This window comes from Tasmannia lanceolata, unplaced genomic scaffold, assembly GCF_043159265.1.
Source record: "Tasmannia lanceolata isolate RefF3 unplaced genomic scaffold, GAP_Taslan_0.1 ptg000006l, whole genome shotgun sequence".
Lineage (NCBI taxonomy): Eukaryota > Viridiplantae > Streptophyta > Magnoliopsida > Canellales > Winteraceae > Tasmannia > Tasmannia lanceolata.
In genome coordinates, this window is record NW_027518683.1 from 15,469,965 (window position 1) to 15,489,979 (window position 20,015).

General features: G+C 37.8%; 3 protein-coding genes across 4 annotated transcripts; 2 read left to right on the forward strand and 1 right to left on the reverse strand.

Moving 5' to 3' along the window:
* Positions 1-576: 576 nt before the first annotated feature.
* Positions 577-10,005, reverse strand: LOC143879870 (CemA-like proton extrusion protein-like protein). Of its 2 annotated transcripts, XM_077382525.1 has the most exons (10): positions 9,925-10,005; positions 8,972-9,621; positions 8,608-8,718; positions 8,371-8,456; positions 7,923-8,096; positions 6,949-7,063; positions 4,805-4,902; positions 1,574-1,709; positions 1,020-1,140; positions 577-894 (listed from the first exon to the last, which is right to left on the reverse strand). In XM_077382525.1, the coding sequence occupies exons 2-9, from the start codon at positions 9,467-9,469 to the stop codon at positions 1,072-1,074; spliced, it is 1,287 nt and encodes a 428-aa protein (XP_077238640.1). In that variant the 5' UTR covers positions 9,470-9,621; positions 9,925-10,005; the 3' UTR covers positions 577-894; positions 1,020-1,071. The 2 variants fall into 2 exon arrangements, with proteins under 2 accessions (XP_077238640.1, XP_077238639.1); XM_077382524.1 differs by having other exon boundaries at positions 8,972-9,993.
* Positions 10,006-11,081: 1,076 nt separating this feature from the next.
* On the forward strand, positions 11,082-16,969 carry LOC143879871 (uncharacterized). The gene is made up of 2 exons (XM_077382526.1): positions 11,082-11,638; positions 16,547-16,969. The coding sequence occupies exons 1-2, from the start codon at positions 11,477-11,479 to the stop codon at positions 16,703-16,705; spliced, it is 321 nt and encodes a 106-aa protein (XP_077238641.1). The 5' UTR covers positions 11,082-11,476; the 3' UTR covers positions 16,706-16,969.
* Positions 16,970-18,967: 1,998 nt separating this feature from the next.
* Positions 18,968-19,519, forward strand: LOC143878758 (Integrase-type DNA-binding superfamily protein). The gene has a single exon (XM_077380998.1). It carries the CDS (start codon positions 18,968-18,970, stop codon positions 19,517-19,519), a length of 552 nt encoding a protein of 183 aa, XP_077237113.1.
* Positions 19,520-20,015: the final 496 nt, after the last annotated feature.

The window sequence follows — 20,015 nt, forward strand, 5'->3', positions numbered from 1 at the left end:
GGGCTTTTTTTGGGGGGACCTTATATCCTGAGGCCCGATTAATGATAAAGGATTAGTATCAATGGTTACTGGGATAGAGGGTTAAATAGATGTTTTTCTATCTAATGGAATAGTGTAACTTTTGATTGCATAAGTGGGACATCTCCCCATTTTGATGTAATCATGGTTTTAGATTTCGACCTAAATCCAAAATTTCGTAACACCGAAACCGAAATTGCCAATACCCGCAACGGTACCGGATTTCAGCCAAAAAAAATTTATAATTTCATCCGAAAATTTGAGAAATTCAACCCAAAAATCTCAATTTTTTTTAATCATATAGCCATTTCCCGAAATTTTGGTTTCGGTGAACGCATATCGAAACCAAAATTTAAAACCATGGATGTAATTCAGTTACAGACATTGAAAAAAATTTGTTGCTATCTCAAGAAAAAAAAAACAAAGAAATGAACAGACGCGAGTCAGATTGGTGCGATTTTTTGGGCCATTGATAATCCACAGTAGGGTCCATCCATTCATGGGTCCCAGTTGCCAAAAATGTGAGCACATGCACTAAGCCAAATCATTCCTCTAGTCTGTAAGGTAAATTCTGTATTTTTTCGTGAATAATACTCTGCAAAGTAATAGTTTCATTCTCCCTGTAGAGAACTTCAATGATCGAGTACATGTGGGCACACGTGTAAGTGATGCTCTTAAGTCTTAACACCAAAAAGGACAAATGAATCGCCGATATATAGCACTAAATACATAATATTCTCGGAGTTTTTATAAACATGTTTTCTCAGGTTTCGAAATTACAAGGAATGATACCTGTGAATAAGTGGAGGGTGTTGAAATGATTATTACAGTCCTTGAATTGCCTATGATTGAGCTCCATATCAGCAAGCCGAGCACCTAGGTAGATAGTTTTCAGTATTTTAAATTCAATAATTGCTTATCTAACAGGGAAGATTAGTGTAAAAATAATGGAGGAAAAAATGGTGATATTAGTGCAACATGTCACGAAACATGTCACGAACCTGATGTGGTGGTTTCTTGGGCAGTCGAAAAAAATCCGGACAAGAAAGCTCACTAATGACGCATCATTTCTCGAAAGATATTTGTCACATTTGGAGATAATCTTGGAAGGTACTTGAATAACTGCATGGTAGAAGGAAGGAAAAAGGAAATAAAATATCAGTTTAACAATGATGACACCAGATATTTCTTCAAAATGACAAAGCACCTGTTGAAAATCTTTGAAACAAAGGGTTTTCATTCAAATAAATAAATAAATCTTTGAAACAAAGAAAAGTTTCCCTGTTCCAATCTCTTCACAGACCCAACATAGCAATTCATCACTCTTATTGCCATTTCTAGAGGTAAAGTTTTGCTTGTATACATTCCTAAAAAAAAGAAAAGGAAAGTGGCTTTACAATGGCCAAATTAGGGATTGTTTGGATACCACCAAAACTGGTCCTTATTTGAAGTCATGCAGGTTTGTTTCATGAAAGCCCAGGGATTTTAGACGAATATATATATAAGTGAGTCTATGTCCATGATCCGCATGAAATAATTTAATTGCAAGACATACCCAAAGCTTCACGCATGCATCAATAACAACGGGAACAAAGCAAACAAAAATGGTTACTGCAGCCTGATCAACTTCGAATCCGTAATGCTCAAGAATTACTTCTATCAATGTATGCCAACCAGATTCAGAATGATACCTGCATGTGTGCAGTCAAACAAATTTCAGAGATTGATTTCAAAGTAAAAAACACCTAAGTGATGAATATCTTTTATTCTTACCATACACAAATGTTCTGATATATACACATGCATACATATGATTAATAGTCTTTATTTATCTATCTAGCAATGCATCTTTCCATATGGTAGACGGGGAGGTAGATGGATAGATAGTGACGTATGATGTGTTACTACCAACAGTTCACTACTTAAGTAGATCTGATACTAATTTGAGCAGGAAAGCCAACTGAAACATTCCATATGTTTAAACTCATATCTGGGTTGAATATACTAATGGATTGGGCTGGATTTATATGGTGTATGACAAATGTGACAGATGTCAAAGGGAGGGTAGATCTGTCAAGTCTGAGTAAAAATTGGTAGAACTTGAACTGCTTTGGATTGTGATCTGAAGTCTGAACAGTTGATAGGGAACTGGTTACAGGGTTAAGGCATAAAAGGCAACAGGTTTCAAGGTTTCATGTCAAAGGCATTTGGTATGGGTACTTGGACAGGTGGCAGTCCATTATGAGGGCACTGTTGCCGGTTAAGGATGGACTGTGACAAGTGTCAAGAGGCTAAAGGTTTCAAGGTTTCATGTCTGTTATGAGCATGGTTTTAAATTTCGGCAGAAATTCGAAATTTGGGATTTCGGCAGGGACCGAAATTTAAAACCGGCCGAAATTATAAGATTTACACCGAATTTCGGTTTCAACTGAGTCCGGAAACTGAAACTGAAATTTCAAACCTTCGTTATGAGGGAACTTTTTTTTTTTTTTGAATGGTGGGAACTGTTGCAGGTTAGGGATGGACTGTGACCAAGTGCCAAGAAAATTTTGATAGGTGTGAAGGTTGATGATAAGAGTCAGAGCTGTTGACAAGTGTCAAAGTTATTGATAGATGTTAAGGCTGGTGACAAGTGTCAAGGGACAGCTGGCAGGTGTCAAGAAAGGTTGGGATAATTTCTAGGATTTTATGATAGGCTAGGGTATACAAATATGGGTCTTGGTCCAATGCTGGGAAGTTGGACTGTAAGTTTCAGATTTAGGAGCTGGTTGGATAGCGACAAGAAGCAGGTAGTAGGACATATTTTACTGGACTGTTGCAGTGATAGGGGCTGAAGTAACAGGGCTTGGATGAAGTTTCTTGGGGCAGTCAATATAGGTAAGTTGAAAAGGTTTAAATGATTGGGAACTGTTGTGTTGTGGGAGGCTAGTGTTAGCACTGATTAATCTAGAAGGGTTCATGAATTTAAGTTTCCACAGAAATCGACAATAAATGACCAAAATGTTTCCGTTTCCATCCCCATCGAAACCAAAACTGAAATGACCAAAATGTATAAACAAAAATCATAACTGCAACTGTGTAATAGTGGTATAATATATCAGTAAACTCAACTCAACTCAACTCAACTAAGTCTTTGTCCCAAACTAGTTGGGGTCAGCTAATGAATGCTTTAGAAATTTTTTATGAAGAAGGTGAAAGAATCTACCGGGCTCAAATTGACTAAGTCTAATCCTGACACTAGTTGGGTTCGTCTACATTGATAATTTTCTTCAATTCTCTCCTATCCAAGGTCATGTTCTATGTTATGTTCCTAGCCATCAAGTTTTTCATCACTGTTTCTACCCAAGTTGTTTTCGATCTGCCCCTTCCTCTTTTTACTCCATCAACTTGGCACGAGTCACTTCTTCTCACTGGAGCAACCAAAGGCCTACGTTGGATATGCCCAAACCATCTTTAGCGGTGCTCTCATCTTCTCCTCAATTGGTGCCACCCCCACCTTTTTACGGAAGTGAGTAGGTCCAAAACTAGGGTTCTAGTGAATTTCAAAGGGTGGAGAGGCCAATCTAGAGTTTTGAATGGTGAAGTGGATAGATCTAGGGTTTGGTCCAGATATAGGGTTTTATGGAATGAATGTGATACCTTCCACCATTCAAATGTGATCCCTAATAAAGGTGTAAGCAAATTCAGATCTTAGCCTTCTTGGATGCAATCCTCAATAAAGATGGAAGCCAATGAAGGAATAAGAAAAAATGTGAATCCAAATAAAGGTGGAAAGCAAAAAGCCAGATCTTAGGTTTACTTTTTGATGTGATCCCCAACATAGGTGGATGCATAAGAAGAAACCAAAAGAAATTAGTTTTTGAAATCTTTTGCTCTAATACCATGTCAACTTTGAGCATCTCTACCCATAACTAAGCAATGAAAGTGGACAAGAGTAAATAGTAGAAAGATGAGACAGAAGAAGAGAATAAAGAAGGATAAAGTGGAGAAAATAGAGTTCATGAGAGTTGTAGCTCATCCCACGAATTCGTCATATTTATAAGATATTTTTTATTTTTTAATAGTAATATTCATCATGAATATTAGTAGTATGCCATTAGGACCATCAAATAAATGCATATAGTTGGCCCTATATAGCGGGCCCTATCTACCTTAATAACTTCAATGAGAGTTGTAGCTCATCCCACGAATTCGTCATATTTATAAGATATTTTTTATTTTTTAATAGTAATATTCATCATGAATATTAGTAGTATGCCATTAGGACCATCAAATAAATGCATACAATTGGCCCTATATAGCGGGCCCTATCTACCTTAATAACTTCAACAGACTCAATACTCAAATATTAACTCAGATGAGTTCTGAGTCGAAGACCTAATTATTTATACATTCCTAACAACCAGTTGTGCCTCATCAAGTGAGTTACTAAGTCAGTTGCAAGGCAATTCATTACAAATGAAATAATGCATATTTTACAGATTTGGATAAAACCTCTTTCGCCTCTGCATTCAGGTTTCTGATCTGCTTCCAACAGATTTTGTGGTGGAGAGAATATTCTAAGTGAATGAAGATGGATAAAAAGTATTTGATATCTACCAGATAACTTATTGGTGGTAACTGTAGGATTGAGTAACATCACATTATTTTCCGTAATATGGAACTTAACTAAAAATTAATCTAATAGATTTGAAGCCGCTACAAAAAGGTAAAAACATAGCTACAGATTTGCATGTTTAGCTCACATACAGGTATACATGCTACTACTAAAGAACAGGAGCCTTACCCCAAAAAAATGTCTGTAACAAGAATAATAAGAAATGCCTTCCCACTATCTGATATATTATTTAATATTTTGTATCCTGTGAATTTCAGCAAAGCTACCTGAGCAAGAAAAAAAAAAGACAATCAAGACGAAACCAATTTAAACCATTAGCAATTACCTAGAAGGAACATAATCCAAGATTACGTGAAAGGAGTCTGCCTTAGGCATGTACCTAGGGTGCAACTTGGGTCTTGTTGGGTCGAGCAGTTGAACTTTTGCTAAAAGAATGTATTAGGTTCAACCAAAACCTGACCTGATTTCAAGTTTTTACCTAAACTAAGTCTCAAATATCAACCTGAGTTGCACACCTAATTGCAGTCCTTTAGATATATGAATTGGATTTCTTGAAAAATTAAATTTTAAAAACATTGGCCAGTCTCCATTGACATTTTAGATTGTTGGAACTAGTGCAAAGCAAAATATCAGGCAGATAATACAATGCGTATAAAACAAGCCTCAGGTTGACAGTAGGAGGTGCATCATAATGGGTTTCTCTTGGCCAGCCTATGTATATTCATATATTAGGAGTCAACCAAAATATCACAGTAATATATGAGAATCTCTCCAAGAATGCTTTACAACTTATCAGCCACATAATAAGACACATAAAAATGGGTGGAGCCAGGAATTTGCTCTAGGAGTGGCAGAGAATGGTGGTTATATAATAATTGTTAAAGTATAAAAGATAAATAACGCCTTTCTCCAACAGCTTAAGCTTTTGGAGAAGTTGGTAAGCTAACATGGTATCAGAGCCAAAGGTCTCGAGTTCAAACCTCCCGGATAGCAAAAATCCACATGCGATGGTTGGCCCAAAGTGGGACCACATGTGCCACGTGTTTGCCAAGTGGGCCACACGTGCGGGGGAGTGTTAAAGTATAAAAGATAAATAACGCCTTTCTCCAACAGCTTAAGCTTTTGGAGAAGTTGGTAAGTTGACAATAATTAATAAATTACTATAAAGTTTAAAAAAAAAAAGTTGACATAAATTTCATTTCAAATTGCTTTAATTTTTTTTTTTAAAAGATCATTCACATTTATTTGTCCACCCCATTTAGTGATGAAAACACTCTAATTTTCTCTTGTTTAGTTGTGTAGGAGTTTTATGTTATGACACAATTTTTTTAAAAGAAAATTGGAACATAGAAATAGGATTCTTGAGTATGACAAGGGAAGATTTTATATGGTGTGCGGGGTTGAAGTCCAGTACTCTTTTAAAAACCCCACTTCATAAGATGATTCAAACCGTACATTTGTTGGGTTGGGCCACAATGAAAATATTTGGCACCCCATAAATCATCTCCATAGGATGATCCTAATCCATCAATTTATAGTGTTTTCCATAATGGACAGTCCTTCTACAAATGGAATGGTTAGGGTCATCCTATGGAGATGATTTATAGGTACAACCTATTTGTGTTGTGGCCCGACAAATGAACGGTATGGATCATCTTATGAAGTGGGCCTCATTGTACTTTTTGGATCATCTTATGTGTGTGTGGCAGCAAAAAACAATATTAAATGCCTTAAAAATAGGCCTTTAAATGCCTCACAATCAAACAATGGAACTACCCGAAAGGGTTAAATCCCTCAAAAATAGACGGGGGTTAGAGAGAATGCGGTAAAATGCCTAAAAAATAGGGATGCTGAAAACAAAGTTGTTAAAGAGGATGTACTAAAGATCTTAAATGCTTCAAAAAATGCCTTAAAAATAACTGTTTTGGAAAGAACCGTGGTTAGCGAGAATAATTAGGGAGAGATAAACTTGAAAGTAAAACGCTTCCAAAACGGGATTTCCAAATTAAAGAGGGGCAAACTTTTAGGAAAAAATCCAAAGGGAAAAAAAAAATCGCCAAAACTCCATATAAACCAAGCCCCATTACAAGTTTTTTCACACATATCAACTTGGTTGATAGAAATAATCCACAAAAACCAATTTGTTGCACATAATCATCACTTAAAGAGCCATAAGAAGTATTAAGTAGATAGAAATATGCAACTCATGACCTTAAGTTAGGAAAGAATGAATGTTGCATAAAATGGAATAAAAAGGGTAGATGAAACCAATAAAAAAAAAGAGTAGCTGAAGAGTGAGAATATAAACTCACTTTGCTTTGGTTGAAGTATATAAGAACGAAAAATGCAATCCCAAATACCATATCTGACCAAATATTGGCAAATGCTCTCCTGTTTTCTAACCTCCGTTCATCTCTCAACTCTAACCTGGTAAACTCAACACAAGAAAACAAGATCAAGATAGATGCAAAGGAGGCATCCCTAATTCACAGTTAAATTAAGCAAATGCAGAGTGTATTCTCGTGGATTTCATAAATCAATCAGTTTCTTGGAAATCCTAGTAGATTGTGTAAAACATGTTTACCTAAAAATTACCATACACATGGGACCACTTTCAGTGTGGGATGTTAGATTGCAAATAAAAGTGCTGAAATTTCAACTAGGTAAGGCCACACCAGGATATGCAAAAATTGTTTGTTGTACATCTTCCTCCTTAATCTATCATCGAAAAAGGAATGGATACATGGGTACATAGTAGGGCACAAGCAACTCAGAAACCCCACGGGTTTCCTATGCACAATGAAGAGAAAATACTAGAGTTGAACTAAAAAATAAGAGATCCACGGAAGAAAATTAGAGAACGGAAGATCAATCTAGAGTTTTCAAAGGAAAAACACATATACACTCATGGATCTTGCTCTGGTATCGTGTTAAAGTGTAGAGACAGATAGAACTACTCGAGGAGACCACCTAATCTGTGTAGTTAAGGTTAGAGAAGAAGACACATGAAAAAAGGAGGACAGAAGTAAGGAGGAGAAAGGAAAGTCCTGAGGGTTGAAATCCAACACTACAACCTTCACAAACCCTTTATAAAAGAATCACTAAACTCAAATTACAATGATGCCATCAGGGCATCCATTATGAAGGGCCCCGGCCTAATTAGCCATGAATGATAAAAGAAATGTAACAAAGTAATATAAAAAGAGTAATTAAACTATTCTAACTCTTAAGAATAATCAAAAATAAATTTTCCAATGAAATAGAAATCAAAGAATCTTCATCTCACGCTTTATGACGCAACTCCAACCAAACTTCATCATCAGAAAGAGGAGGAGATTTGCCAATCTCAACTTCAAAACGGAATCTAGCTCTCTCAACTTTTAGGGTCTTTACCATCTCAAGTTTTTGATGTCTGCTAACATCAAGCAATTCAGCCGCAAGCGGTACGGTCTTCACGTACCTGTTCATAATATAAATGACTATGCAAAATTAGAACATTAAGATCTTAATATGCTTATGCCTAGGATTGGTTTTAGTAAGCATTGTCACTGAACATGATTATGGGAACATTTGCAAGAACTGACTATCTAAATTTTAAAAAAGAAGAAATTATAGCAAAGAATTTTAAATATCATGTTGGATCACATCTGACAATACAATTCTCATATTTAGAGTACTTACAATAAAATTAAGGGAAACTGATTGGGCGATAAAAAGCACTGTTGGAATATTACCTGTCTAAAAATGGCATGAGAACATAGTCATGTACTAGAAAATCTAAAACCCATGGCATAAGGATCAAGAATGCCAAGAATTTCGCCTGGAAGAAACACAAATGATGAGTGAGTCTTAAGATCTCCTATCCTGTATTTCAACAATAACATATAAATACAAAAGCATGCCATATCAACTAATCAAACTAACATATGTGATTACAACTCATGATCATAACATAATCTTCATGTACCTACCGAGCTGGATGATGCATAGCGAAACACCCTATCTTCGTATAGCAAATCAACGTCATCATTTTTAAATACCATGTCCCTAATAGCTTCAACCATGCCTTTCTCGGGAATTACCTGTTAAAGTATAAGAGATTAAATAACGCAAAACGGTTTAAGCTTTTGGAGTAATTGGTTGTTTGCCATGGTATCAGAGCAAATGTTCTGAGTACAAAACTCCTTGATATTAAAAATCCACGTATAATGTCCAACCCAAAAGAGGGGCCACATGTAGGACAACCCTAAAAAGAGGGGTCACACGTGAGGGGGAGTGTTAAAGTATAAAAGATTCAATAACACTATCTCCAACGGCGAGTAAGTAACACACTACCTCGCTTGCATCTGCAGAGGTCTCTCTTTCTCGTTCCTCTAGTCCATCCCCCCAATCCCGATGCGAGGAGGAATTTGAATTTTCAATGCCAGACGATCCCTCTACAAGCCAATCTTCCCACACTCGATTCTCTTCATTCTTCGAATCTTCCTGAGCTTCTCGCAATTCTGAAATTGCCTCTGCCCTCCTCTTCCAAGCTTCAAACCTTTCCTTGTCAGATAGTTCGTCCCCCTCTGTTTCTCCACTTGACAACAAATCATTTTCACTCAGACCAAACCAATTCCCATCCCCATCCATGAAAAACTTCTCCCACCAAGTTCTCTTCCTGGACTCGTTATTTTTCGCATTTGGAATCAAAACACAAAGCCTTCTCCTTCCATTAGTCAACGGAACCACCAAATTCAATGTATTGTACGAACGCAATGCCCTCTGAAACTTGATCCGATTAAAAATAACAAAATTCTCGGATAAACGAAAAGAAGTGCTCATTAAGAACATGAACGGATGTCCACATTTTTCATCCTATTGAAACCCTAAAACCCTCTAAATTCCACACACCAATTTTCAAACCACTCAAATGAAGCCACGAATTGCATTTTTCAGCCTCTCAAAACCCTAAATTCCTCAACAGAATTACTCCAACCTTACTCCTGTCAAAATCCAAGCAACTCCTCATCAAACCACACAAATTGGCATGAAAAACGAAAACCCCTCGTATTTCCCTAATATCAAAACCCTATCCCGTAAAAAATCCCTAAAAGAAAGCATTCCACTGCCATTAAAAAAAAAACTCTCCCCGACAGAAAATCACGAATGTTCTACACGAAACAACAGCTAAATTTCTCACAGAAATCGTCCACGAAATTAAGATATTGAGCCATTTGGATTAAGGAGAAGTCTAAAACCCTAGAAATGAGGAGAAAATGTCAGAAGAAGAGGGTCGGAGCGCTCACCTGCTTTTGGGATTTCGAATCTCTTTCGCTTTTCCGTGCGACTGAAACGAAATAACAAAGAGAGGCGGGAGTGGATAACGGTTTATCAGTAATAGGGATATATTTTGCTAGTTACTTAAATACCCAAAAGTTCTAAGTAAATTACTAAAGAGAGTGAGATTTTAAGGTATGTTACGTGGTTCGCTAAATACCATGTCTTATGAGTTATGAGTCATCACGACCCCGGGTTATGGTAAAACTAGTGGGGGACTGCTGTGCAATTTCTCCAAGGACTACTTTAATCAGCCACACATGCTCACTTTTTCGCAGATTTTGGCATTTCGCAGCTGGTATGTTAGACCACGCATTTCGTTAATGGAGACAAAAGCTAGCAAATTTTAAGACAAAGTCTGCAAAAACAGTGAGCATGTGTGGCTGTTCTCCCCCATAAAAGTAGACCCAGCAAACGGGTAACCCGCGCGGGTACGGGTAAAAAATACCCGCGATTATACGGGTAGGTTTTTCATGTACCCGGACCCAACCTGTGCGGGTTGGGTCAACCCGCGTGTAACCTAATAAATTTATATTATTTTTAAAATTAAAAAAAAACTATGTAGCAACGACGATTTCATTCATTTCGCGGCCTATATTGTTGTTAATTGTTGTAAGTTTACCAACCATTCGTTGCAAATTTCAGCACCCAATTAAAGTTAATTAGGTGGATCAATCACAACCATTGAAATTTGGGTCCCACACATAGGGACATGTAAGTGCAATTGACTGTTGGCCACCCACATAGTCTGATTGCTTTAACTTGTTTTGTTGGCCCACCCACATAGTCTATTTTTTATTGTTTACTGTTTAGGCCTTAAGAGTAAAAATTGAAAACCGAATGGCGGGTAACCCGCGGGCACCAACGCCCGACCCAGACCCACCCGCGGGTCATGGGTACAGGTTCGGTGTGGGTATTTTTTTTCACGGGTAATGAAATTGGTACCCGTACGCTTGCGGGCCGGGTGTACCCGCTGGTACGGGTCCCATTTTGCCAGGTCTATATAAAAGCAAAAGCTGATGCCTTCATTCACGAGGTGGCTGGTCTAACGTGTCCCGAAATGTGCCTTTTGTGATGATGGACGCTAGTGATTCCCAAATTTTATTTTTGCTCTATTTGGTTGCTTGTGGATGGGTGGGAGATTAGGAGAAGAAGAAGAAGTCAAGGGGAGATCAAAATAAGATCAGTCAACGGGGAGATTAGGAGAGGATGCAGGGAAGGTTGTTTGGTTGCTTAAGATGGTGGCTGTTCTCTTCGTGCACCCAAAAAGAAATAGCTGTGGGCCCAGATTATTTGGGTGATCCAAACCATTCATTTACTGGGGGTGTGTCCAAAAATTCATAGGATGATCCTAACCCTCCCATTTGTGGCTGTTTAAAATGGACGGCATAGTATAGAAACCCCAAAATATATCGAAACGGCTTTCCTCACATTGTTGCTAGGGTTTTTAGCTGAGATTCAGCTACTACTACTTTTGTATTATTCTGGAAGAAAACTAGGGTTTGTTGTGAGAAACCCTAGATGAAGCCCGTGGTGGGGATGGTGGTTTCAAACAAGATGCAGAAATCAGTGGTAGTGGCGGTGGATCGTCTCTTCCATCACAAGGTCTATAATCGCTACGTTAAAAGAAGTAGCAAATTCATGGCCCATGACGAGAACAACCAATGCAACATTGGCGATCGGGTAATCTCTTTGTTACATACTTAGGTTTGGGATAAGTTAGTTGCTTATTATTTGATGATAGGATGTTATCATGAAGGTAGGATAATAGTTTTGTGTTAGTTTTTAGAATTAGCATGCTGATTGTTTTTGGATGAGAGTTAGTGGAGTTATATAAGTCTTAGTTGGTTCTATCTTTAGTAGTTTTATAAGACTAGTTTTCTTGGTTGTTAAGTGGTTCTATTTGATATATAAATAACTTATAATTCTTCAAATCAATGAAGAAATTTATCTATAAATTGTGTCTTTGAGCACAAAGGAGGACTGACCCTTGTCTAGGAGTGGGTCAAGAGGCTGATCTTCCCTCTAAGAAAATCAATCGCGTTGCAAACTGATTTGGGTTCGTAACACTCTCTGGTCCAGTTGTTTTAGCCAGTTTCGTTTTTGAAATTCTATGAGAGTTCTTTTCTATGCTTCTCTTTCTAGGGTTAGGAAGTGTTTGGTGACTTTGCCAACCAGGCCATTATCAATTTGAACAATAATGCGGCTCGTCGTCGGTGCAGAAGTTAATTTTCATGCTACTTTCTATCTATGCTTCACCTGCATGAATTAAGAAATTTTAAGATTGTTGTATCTTGCGATAGGTTCTGTAAAATTGGAAGAACTGATATTCAATTTGCATTCTCTTTCCTGTATGTAGTTTCTGATTTTCAAGAATAAGACAAAAAAACAATGCCACAAGAAATCTATTACTGATCAACAAATTTGTTGGTAAAATTGGAAGAACTGATATTCAATTTGCATTCTCTTTCCTGTATGTAGTTTCTGATTTTCAAGAATAAGACAAAAAAACAATACCACAAGAAATCTATTATTGATCAACAAATTTGTTGGAAAAATTCCGTGCTGAAATTGCTGTTACAGAGGTGACAAAACTCTAATTTTAACTCAAAAATATAACAAAAAAGAAAAACGACAGAGCCGATCATGTTATAAGAACAACTAAGTTAGCAAATATATTAAAATAATGAGAACTTCAACATCTTATTTTATCTAGTCCTTTTAATTGGCAAGGCAACATAACCAACTGCAAAGTGGACGCACAAAAGATGTTGTGAAAGCATTGATCACAATTATTAGTCATTCCTTTACTTTTGAGTACGCTCACACTACGGCCTTCTTGTTTTCCTTGGTTTCTAGTCCACTTCGCTTAATATTCTTTCTTTTTTGTCTTGAATGGTGATGAAGCTTTATTAATGGAGAAAAAAAGGTGGGGTGGTAGGAGGGGCTTGACTGAGCTGCTCAAGGATCGTCAATCAAAGAAGAGGAAACAAAATACAGCACCCCTCATAGGGAAATGATAAAACACCTCCAAAATCTCTCTAACCACACCTGACAGAGCTAACTGATCTGCCGCCCCATCAGCGAAATAGAGGGCATGCTGAAACGATGTGGTATGGGAAGGCAGTGGAGTTCAATGAGCAATGGAAATGATGAGAACACAATGCAAAGGACTGGAGAATCGGGTGTTGGGAGGAAAATGGATATGTTAGGCAGTTTGAGCTGCCAGAAAATGTATACTGGAGAAAAAATGGAGGCATATTAAGAAGATTGAGCTACCAGAAAATGCATATTGGAGAAAAATAGAGGCTTATATCAATGATGAGCACTTTCTTGAGATAAGATTATAAGAATTCAAAAGAATGTATTCGACTCCAGTAATTCTCAAGAAAAGTGGTGATTCTCAACGAATCTAAATTTGTACGAGTGATAAAAATAAATAGATGGCTTAGAATAAATTCATTTTGAAACAGCAAATCAATGACGCCATCAGTATTTGATTACTGCAGTAATGAAAAAAATATACATGTAAATTTCAAGCGCGGATCTCCAAAACTTTCTATGAAAAGAATTCTCTGTTTTTCATTGACACTGGATAGTTACAAATCATGTTTTAGATTGTATTATCTCCCCAAGAACAAATCCTATGTTTGAAATGGTGAAATCGACTGGAATCTCTCATGATGATTTCCCCACTGTCCACAAATATTTGCACCAAACCTGTTTCATCGAATCAGTTATTGTTAAGTGATGGTCTAAAACGTCTTTCGAAAAAGAAAATTTAACATTTACACAAGGGAATCATGGCCTTATCCTAAACTATTCTGATCCAAGCCATTGAACTGCAGACCCTTCACAGTACAGTGACCTCTGTTTATTTGTTTTGGTACTTTTTGGTGGCTAAGTTGGGATGAGCCCATTGCATCAGTGTTGCAAACCCTTCAAATTTACAGAAGGACATCAGGTCATAGACATGGCTCTTCTTACTTATGCAGTTGATTGACCAGGAATTTGAGGATAATCTCTTAAAACCTCTAGGCCAGCTAGACAAAACTCAGTTTTATCCTTAAACCCTTCATTCAACCATGTCATCGGTTCATCTCTTGCTGCAACATGAAAAGCCCTCTTGCTTACCAGATTCAAAATCTAAATGAGTAAGGTTACATTTTAGAGCTTTTCGAAGTTTAGAGCTTATCTATACTATTCAAAAAAAAAAAAAAACATTTTAGAGCTTTTTCGAAGTATAGATAAGACTCAGTGAACACCTATGCCTTAGTTAAGATGCAAAAGACGGAAGAAAAACTTTTCCATGTTACCATTACCTGGTAGTTCTACTTTCAATACATGCTTAGTAGTATCGATTGTGAAACAATCTATTATCAATTCCCGGGGGTTTTACAAAAGAATCTCCAACTCAAAGTCCCATTACCCATAGGGGAAAAAGTATCAGAGTCAGAGAATTCCCAAACAACAATCGGCTGAATAATGACCCCTCATCGAAAACTTTATGTACAGTCTTACCTCCCTAAGAAATGAAAAATCTAACACATCTTCACTTAGTGATACAAACCATGGACATGCAATTTAGACATCGAATAAACACCACGGTGCGGTTTATGGGCATGTGCACAGTGGAGGACATGTGGGATATGTTGTTAGTCTCACGATGTGGCTTATATGGGGTATATCTTGAGCCGTACCAATGTTATCCTTAAGTTGATGGATGCACCATGGCATGCATGGTGCATACCCATGACCCTTTTCAGTGTAGGAATTGGCATTACTTGTCTTTTAATTACTAAACTCCACATCATATCCCTTTTGTGTTATCTATAAAGCACTCTCCATTACTTACAGTATTAGAGAGATGCATAAGCTTTTGAATTTTTCCACACAAACATGAGTTTTTATAAAAATCTTAATCCTCCCATATTAAGTAGCAATTTTTTCTTTAAGCTTGTGAACTGATTCCCTCCATAGAAGAATGGAATATACTAAGGGGGAGCATTGGATCAACATTCTACTGTGGATTATGGCAGCAAGAAGGCTTCCCAAAAAACTCTGTTCGTGAACTACTATCTACTATTCTGACCACAAAGTAATGTGATCGATAGCTATTCTGGGAAGAAAAGGAGAAGGAAATTATGACACGGGAGTCTCAGGTGACTGAGGACAAATATGAGAGAAGGGTATTTGAATCTTGAAGAAGAGATCACTTTCTTCATAAGTAAAACTATACTAGCGATCCAACACAAGTGCTGATCACATGAACAATAGGGAAGAATACAAGTTGTTTGAGCTGTTTGACAGACAGAACATCTAATGAGAATACAAGAGTAATTATTCTCATAAATTAGCCAATCCTTATATAAAAGGCTAAGTTACCTACAAATAAAGATGGAAAAATTAAAAGAATCAGAAGCCCCAGAACAAATATTGGATAACAAGGCCCGGGTTACTTAGAAGATTCATGCGCAAGTCGTAGCTTTGCGAAATAAACCCATCACCCCCAAGCCAAAAGAAATAGAACTCCATGTCAATGTACTTGGTGCTACCATGAAAGACAGGGTTAAATGCAATTTGCATCTCATTGGCAATGTCTGTGTGGCGAGAAGTGGGAGTGGAGCTACATCATTAAAGGTCACTTGGCCTCACAATCTGTCAATCTCAGTACATGGCATGGTTCAATTCTTTGTATTTAGTATTTCCATGACATTAATCACCAGCCGAGAGGAGCACATGAATCTGTGGTAGAGTTTAAAGGAACTAATGAAGAAAAAAAGAGAGCAATAATCCAAATTCACCCTTTTAATGACTATATGGTATTGGGACAAAAAGGAAAGCTGAGCATGAAGCTAAAGGGGTTCCCAAATAGGTTCCCAATTAGTGAAAGATCAAATGTAAAGAGAAAAAAATACGAAGGGGCCTTCCAGTAGCACCAGGGTCAAGCAACACAAGTGGATCTCATCTAGAGGGCCGCGTAGTAGATGGGCCCAGCTGCCAAAATGTAAGCAAGAGCTACTGCATGTAGGGGATTTCAGATTTGTTCCAAATAATAACTCCTTTCTGTAGGAGAGATCTGTCCATCTTATATTGCTAATCTATAGGAGAGAATTAAGCTATCCTTTTAGTGTGGTGATGTGAATAAATGAAACCATATTTTCAAAATTCCTTTGCGTGAATCGCGTCATCATGGACTCCCCCCGAGTTGACTCCCTTTTACCTTGGCCGCGTTCTTGTATGAGCCCGCATTTTGCCCTATAAAGTCAATCAAAACTCCTTTGATTCCCCCGAGTTATGACCGTGTCAACCTGAGTACTCAGCCGTGTCGTGCCGAGTCGAGTAGGATTTGCTTGGGCCATGTTTTGACCTGCATCCGAGTTTTGAAACAGTAAATGAAACTATTGAACATTCTCCAAACATCAGCTCCAAGCCAGGTGTCACAGACCTTTTTCTATAATTTATACTTTGGTACTGATATTTGTTTTAATGTAGATATGTACAGATAGTTTGGCTTTCTGGTTGCCATCCCAGACACCTTGAGCAAATACGTGTCCTTGTCGCTTTAAATTGTGGGAATTGTTGTTTCAGGTTAGGTTGGATTCTTCTAGGCCCTTGAGCAAACGAAAGCATTGGATAGTTGCTGAAATTCTGAAAAAGGCTCGTATCTATGTGCCACCTTCAGCAGAAGCTTCTTCTTCTGGGAATTCAGCTGGCCAACCGGGAGTAGCTGTTTCTTCATCATCGTAAGGGTCAGAATGTTTTCCTCGGGCTCTTTTTTTTTTTTTTTTTTTTTTTTTGAGAAAACTATTACTTTCATTTTCCTAGTGTTGAAGCTTAAGAGTGGATAGTTTTCGATGTAGAACAGTGTAGTCTATTCATGAATAGAGATGAAAGGATTATTGAAGAGTTGTGTTTCTAGATAGTTGGGATAAAAGTGTATTTTGTTAATTAAGTCCTGTATTAACTGCACTTTACTTTTTCCTTGGAAGAACTTCATTTTATGTTGCCATATTTCTATAGGCAATTATTTAGCCTTTGATTTTTTCTTTTGATGGTATTTGAAAATTAACACTTGACAGTATTTGTTAAGATCCACAATATGACAACATAAAATTTGCTTATGTCATGAAAGACGAATCTGTGGCAAAAGTAGCTGATAGTAAAAGCAGCTGTTCCCATTCTATTTTCCACATAAATATAGGGAAATGATATCAGCGCAACCATATTTTGATATTTCCACAAACCATCTTGTCTTTAAGTATTTAAAGGTCTGTCAAAAGATTATTACTTTTCCCAAAAAGCTATCAGGTGGCAACTAAAGAAGAAAAGACCAGTGTTTAAAAACTCCTTGACTCGACAAGGAACTCCCCCGAGTCGACTCCTTTTTGCCTTGGCCGCATTCCGCATTGCACCACATCCGCATTCCGCGTTTTGCCCTACATAGTCATTAAACTCCTTCGACTCTCCCAAGTTATGACCGCGTCAACCGCGTTGTTGGCCGCGTCCGCGCCGAGTCGACAAGGATTTTTCCTGGCCGCGTTCCGCGTCAAATCCGCGTTTTTAAACACTGGAAAAGACAGCTGGGTTTGTGCAAATATCAATATATGATGGTGCTGATAACATTTCCCTAATTATAACTCCAAATTACCAAGATTACTACACTAGGCTAATAAACTGAACTTTATCTTGAATACTTTGACACTGATCCTGTATTTTTAAAGAGAACATGTTATAAACAACGACCTTCCTTCTAATCTTGCTGACGTTCTTCTGATTTGAAATCCTACCCTATTCTTTAAAATAACTAGAAACCGATCTGACATTCTTCATTAAGAAATCAAAATCCCTTAAACAATTTTCTTCTTGAACATTATTCATTTAAAAAAAAGAAGCAAACATGCTTGTACGACCAACTCTTGGCAAAAATTCGTTCTTTTATCACTAAATCTTGATAGATGAAAGTAGAGATAGAGAGCTTAAGAATTAAGGCATTTAGTTGCCATAAAGAAATTTACATCTGAGGTATTTAATAGCTATAGATTAATTCACATGTATAAAGCATGTGGTATACTAAACTAAAGGGCGTCCTTGCAGAAATGGGGTGAAAGGGGGCCTTCATTGGCTGTGAGGAGCGGAGCAGTTATGCACTTTGACTTCCAGCATGTAAAGGTTACTTTAAATTTGTTTTACATTTGTAAGGTTTTAAATAAAAGGGGGCTGCTAGGAAACTGGCATGGAAAGTAAAGACAAATGTGGAATTGACCAAACACCAATGATTTTCCAAGCTCAATTCCAATAAAGACAAATGTGGAATTGACCCACAATTTGATCATTTCCACAACAATGATTTTTCGAGCTCAATTCCTTGATCATCTTTGGATAATTCGTCCGACCCAAGGATAGCTATAATGTCCTGAATTTCTTTGAAACATTGTGAAGTTTGCTTAACTCTCTGTGCAGTTTCATAATGTTACTCGCCTACAATCTTAGGTTGGAGCATAGTTAATGTTGAATCTAAGGGATCTACTGCTGAATAGATACCTTTGGCAACTAATCATCTTGCATGAAACGTATGCTTGCGTATTCGTCCATAGGTCAAATCAGATATGTAAAGTGTTGGAGACTTAAATGATGGATATGGCATTGTCACAAGATATAGGGTTCCAATTCCTAGCTAAAATAACCTGGAGTTAATGCACACAAAATCTAGCGGGTGTAATCTTTAGGGATCACATGACCTCACCACAGTGCCACTTGCATTTCTTTGCATCACGCCATCACCTTCCTCCTTCATGCATTCCCCCACGTGCTCTCAACCTTATTACGTGAGAGCTCCATTACTTATCCTGTTATCCATCCACATCAATCAAGGACTCTCCCACGAGCTCATATCTCATATGGGACGCCCATAAATACCCCAACTCCTCCCATTTCATTTTACTATTGAACTGTAATAAGGTTTAAACACATACTGTGTTCTGTTTATACATTTTCAAGTGGTTGTCAGATATGGTTTCCACTTTAGGGACAGTCGGGAAAGGCAAATTGAGGCAAAGGAAGAACAATTCGGGCTTCAAGGGGGTCCGGATGAGAAAATGGGGTCGATGGGTGTCCGAGATTCGGATCCCAAAGACCCGATCAAGGATTTGGTTGGGATCTTATGATGCACCCGAAAAGGCTGCACGTGCGTATGATGCTGCATTGTATTGCCTACGTGGCCCTAGAGGACATTACAATTTTCCGGACGAAAAGCGGCCGGAATTCCCCGACGGCATCCCGGAGGCGATGCCTAAGACCGATATAAAGGCGATAGCCGCTCTATTTTCAACATCACCCGTGAATATTCCGGCGAATGTTGCATCGCCACATGCCACCGAATTGACTCCAGCCTCGGCCTCGGCCTCTCCCACTTTTACGATGCCGGAATTGCCCTTGTCCGACGAGATGGATTCTATATATGACTCTGCCGGATTTCCGGGCCCCGACGGGTATTGGTCCGAAAGTTTTCTATTCGTAGATCCGATCACATTGGAGCTGGAAAACATATGGGATATCTTATAAGAGGCTACATGTAGGGCTTTATATTTCAAATGACATGAAGGAAATTGACAGAAGATTTGTGCACAAGAGTATATAATTGCATTTTTATGTTAAGTTGATGTTATATATCTCGCTGTAAATAAGGTTATTGAGCTTAATATGGATATTATGATAATAGAACTTTCATTACCAGTATACTCATGCCCGATCGTCAGACTGCCGAGGGTTCCCACTTGTATAAACTGCATCATGACAAGTAATGAACATAAATAACCCATCAAAAAATAAAGAAAAAAAAGAATGAACATTTGCTAGGGACTTTGGCACAAAGGCATTTCGCGGCTGGATGAATTAAATGAATAAGACAAAATCTACTGAAAAGTGAGCACGTGTTGTTGCTCTCTCAATCAACAGCCAGCCGCGAAATGCCTTTCTGTAATAGTCCCTAGCAAATCCCACATGAACTTTCACACACTCTTACCAAATATTTCCTACATTTTTTTTCAAAATTTTGATT

Excerpts from the sequence above, each read along its gene's own strand:
- LOC143878758 (XM_077380998.1), top strand. The coding sequence starts at position 18,968 with ATGGTTTCCACTTTAGGGACAGTCGGGAAAGGCAAATTGAGGCAAAGG.
- LOC143879870 (XM_077382525.1), bottom strand. The coding sequence starts at position 9,469 with ATGTTCTTAATGAGCACTTCTTTTCGTTTATCCGAGAATTTTGTTATT. Across the intron at positions 7,064-7,922 it reads TTGGAGTTGCGTCATAAAGC|GTTAGAGTTGAGAGATGAAC; the intron begins GTGAGATGAAGA and ends TGAGTTTACCAG. Across the intron at positions 1,141-1,573 it reads ATGCATGCGTGAAGCTTTGG|TTATTCAAGTACCTTCCAAG; the intron begins GTATGTCTTGCA and ends TCTACCATGCAG.
- LOC143879871 (XM_077382526.1), top strand. The coding sequence starts at position 11,477 with ATGAAGCCCGTGGTGGGGATGGTGGTTTCAAACAAGATGCAGAAATCA. Across the intron at positions 11,639-16,546 it reads AATGCAACATTGGCGATCGG|GTTAGGTTGGATTCTTCTAG; the intron begins GTAATCTCTTTG and ends TTGTTGTTTCAG.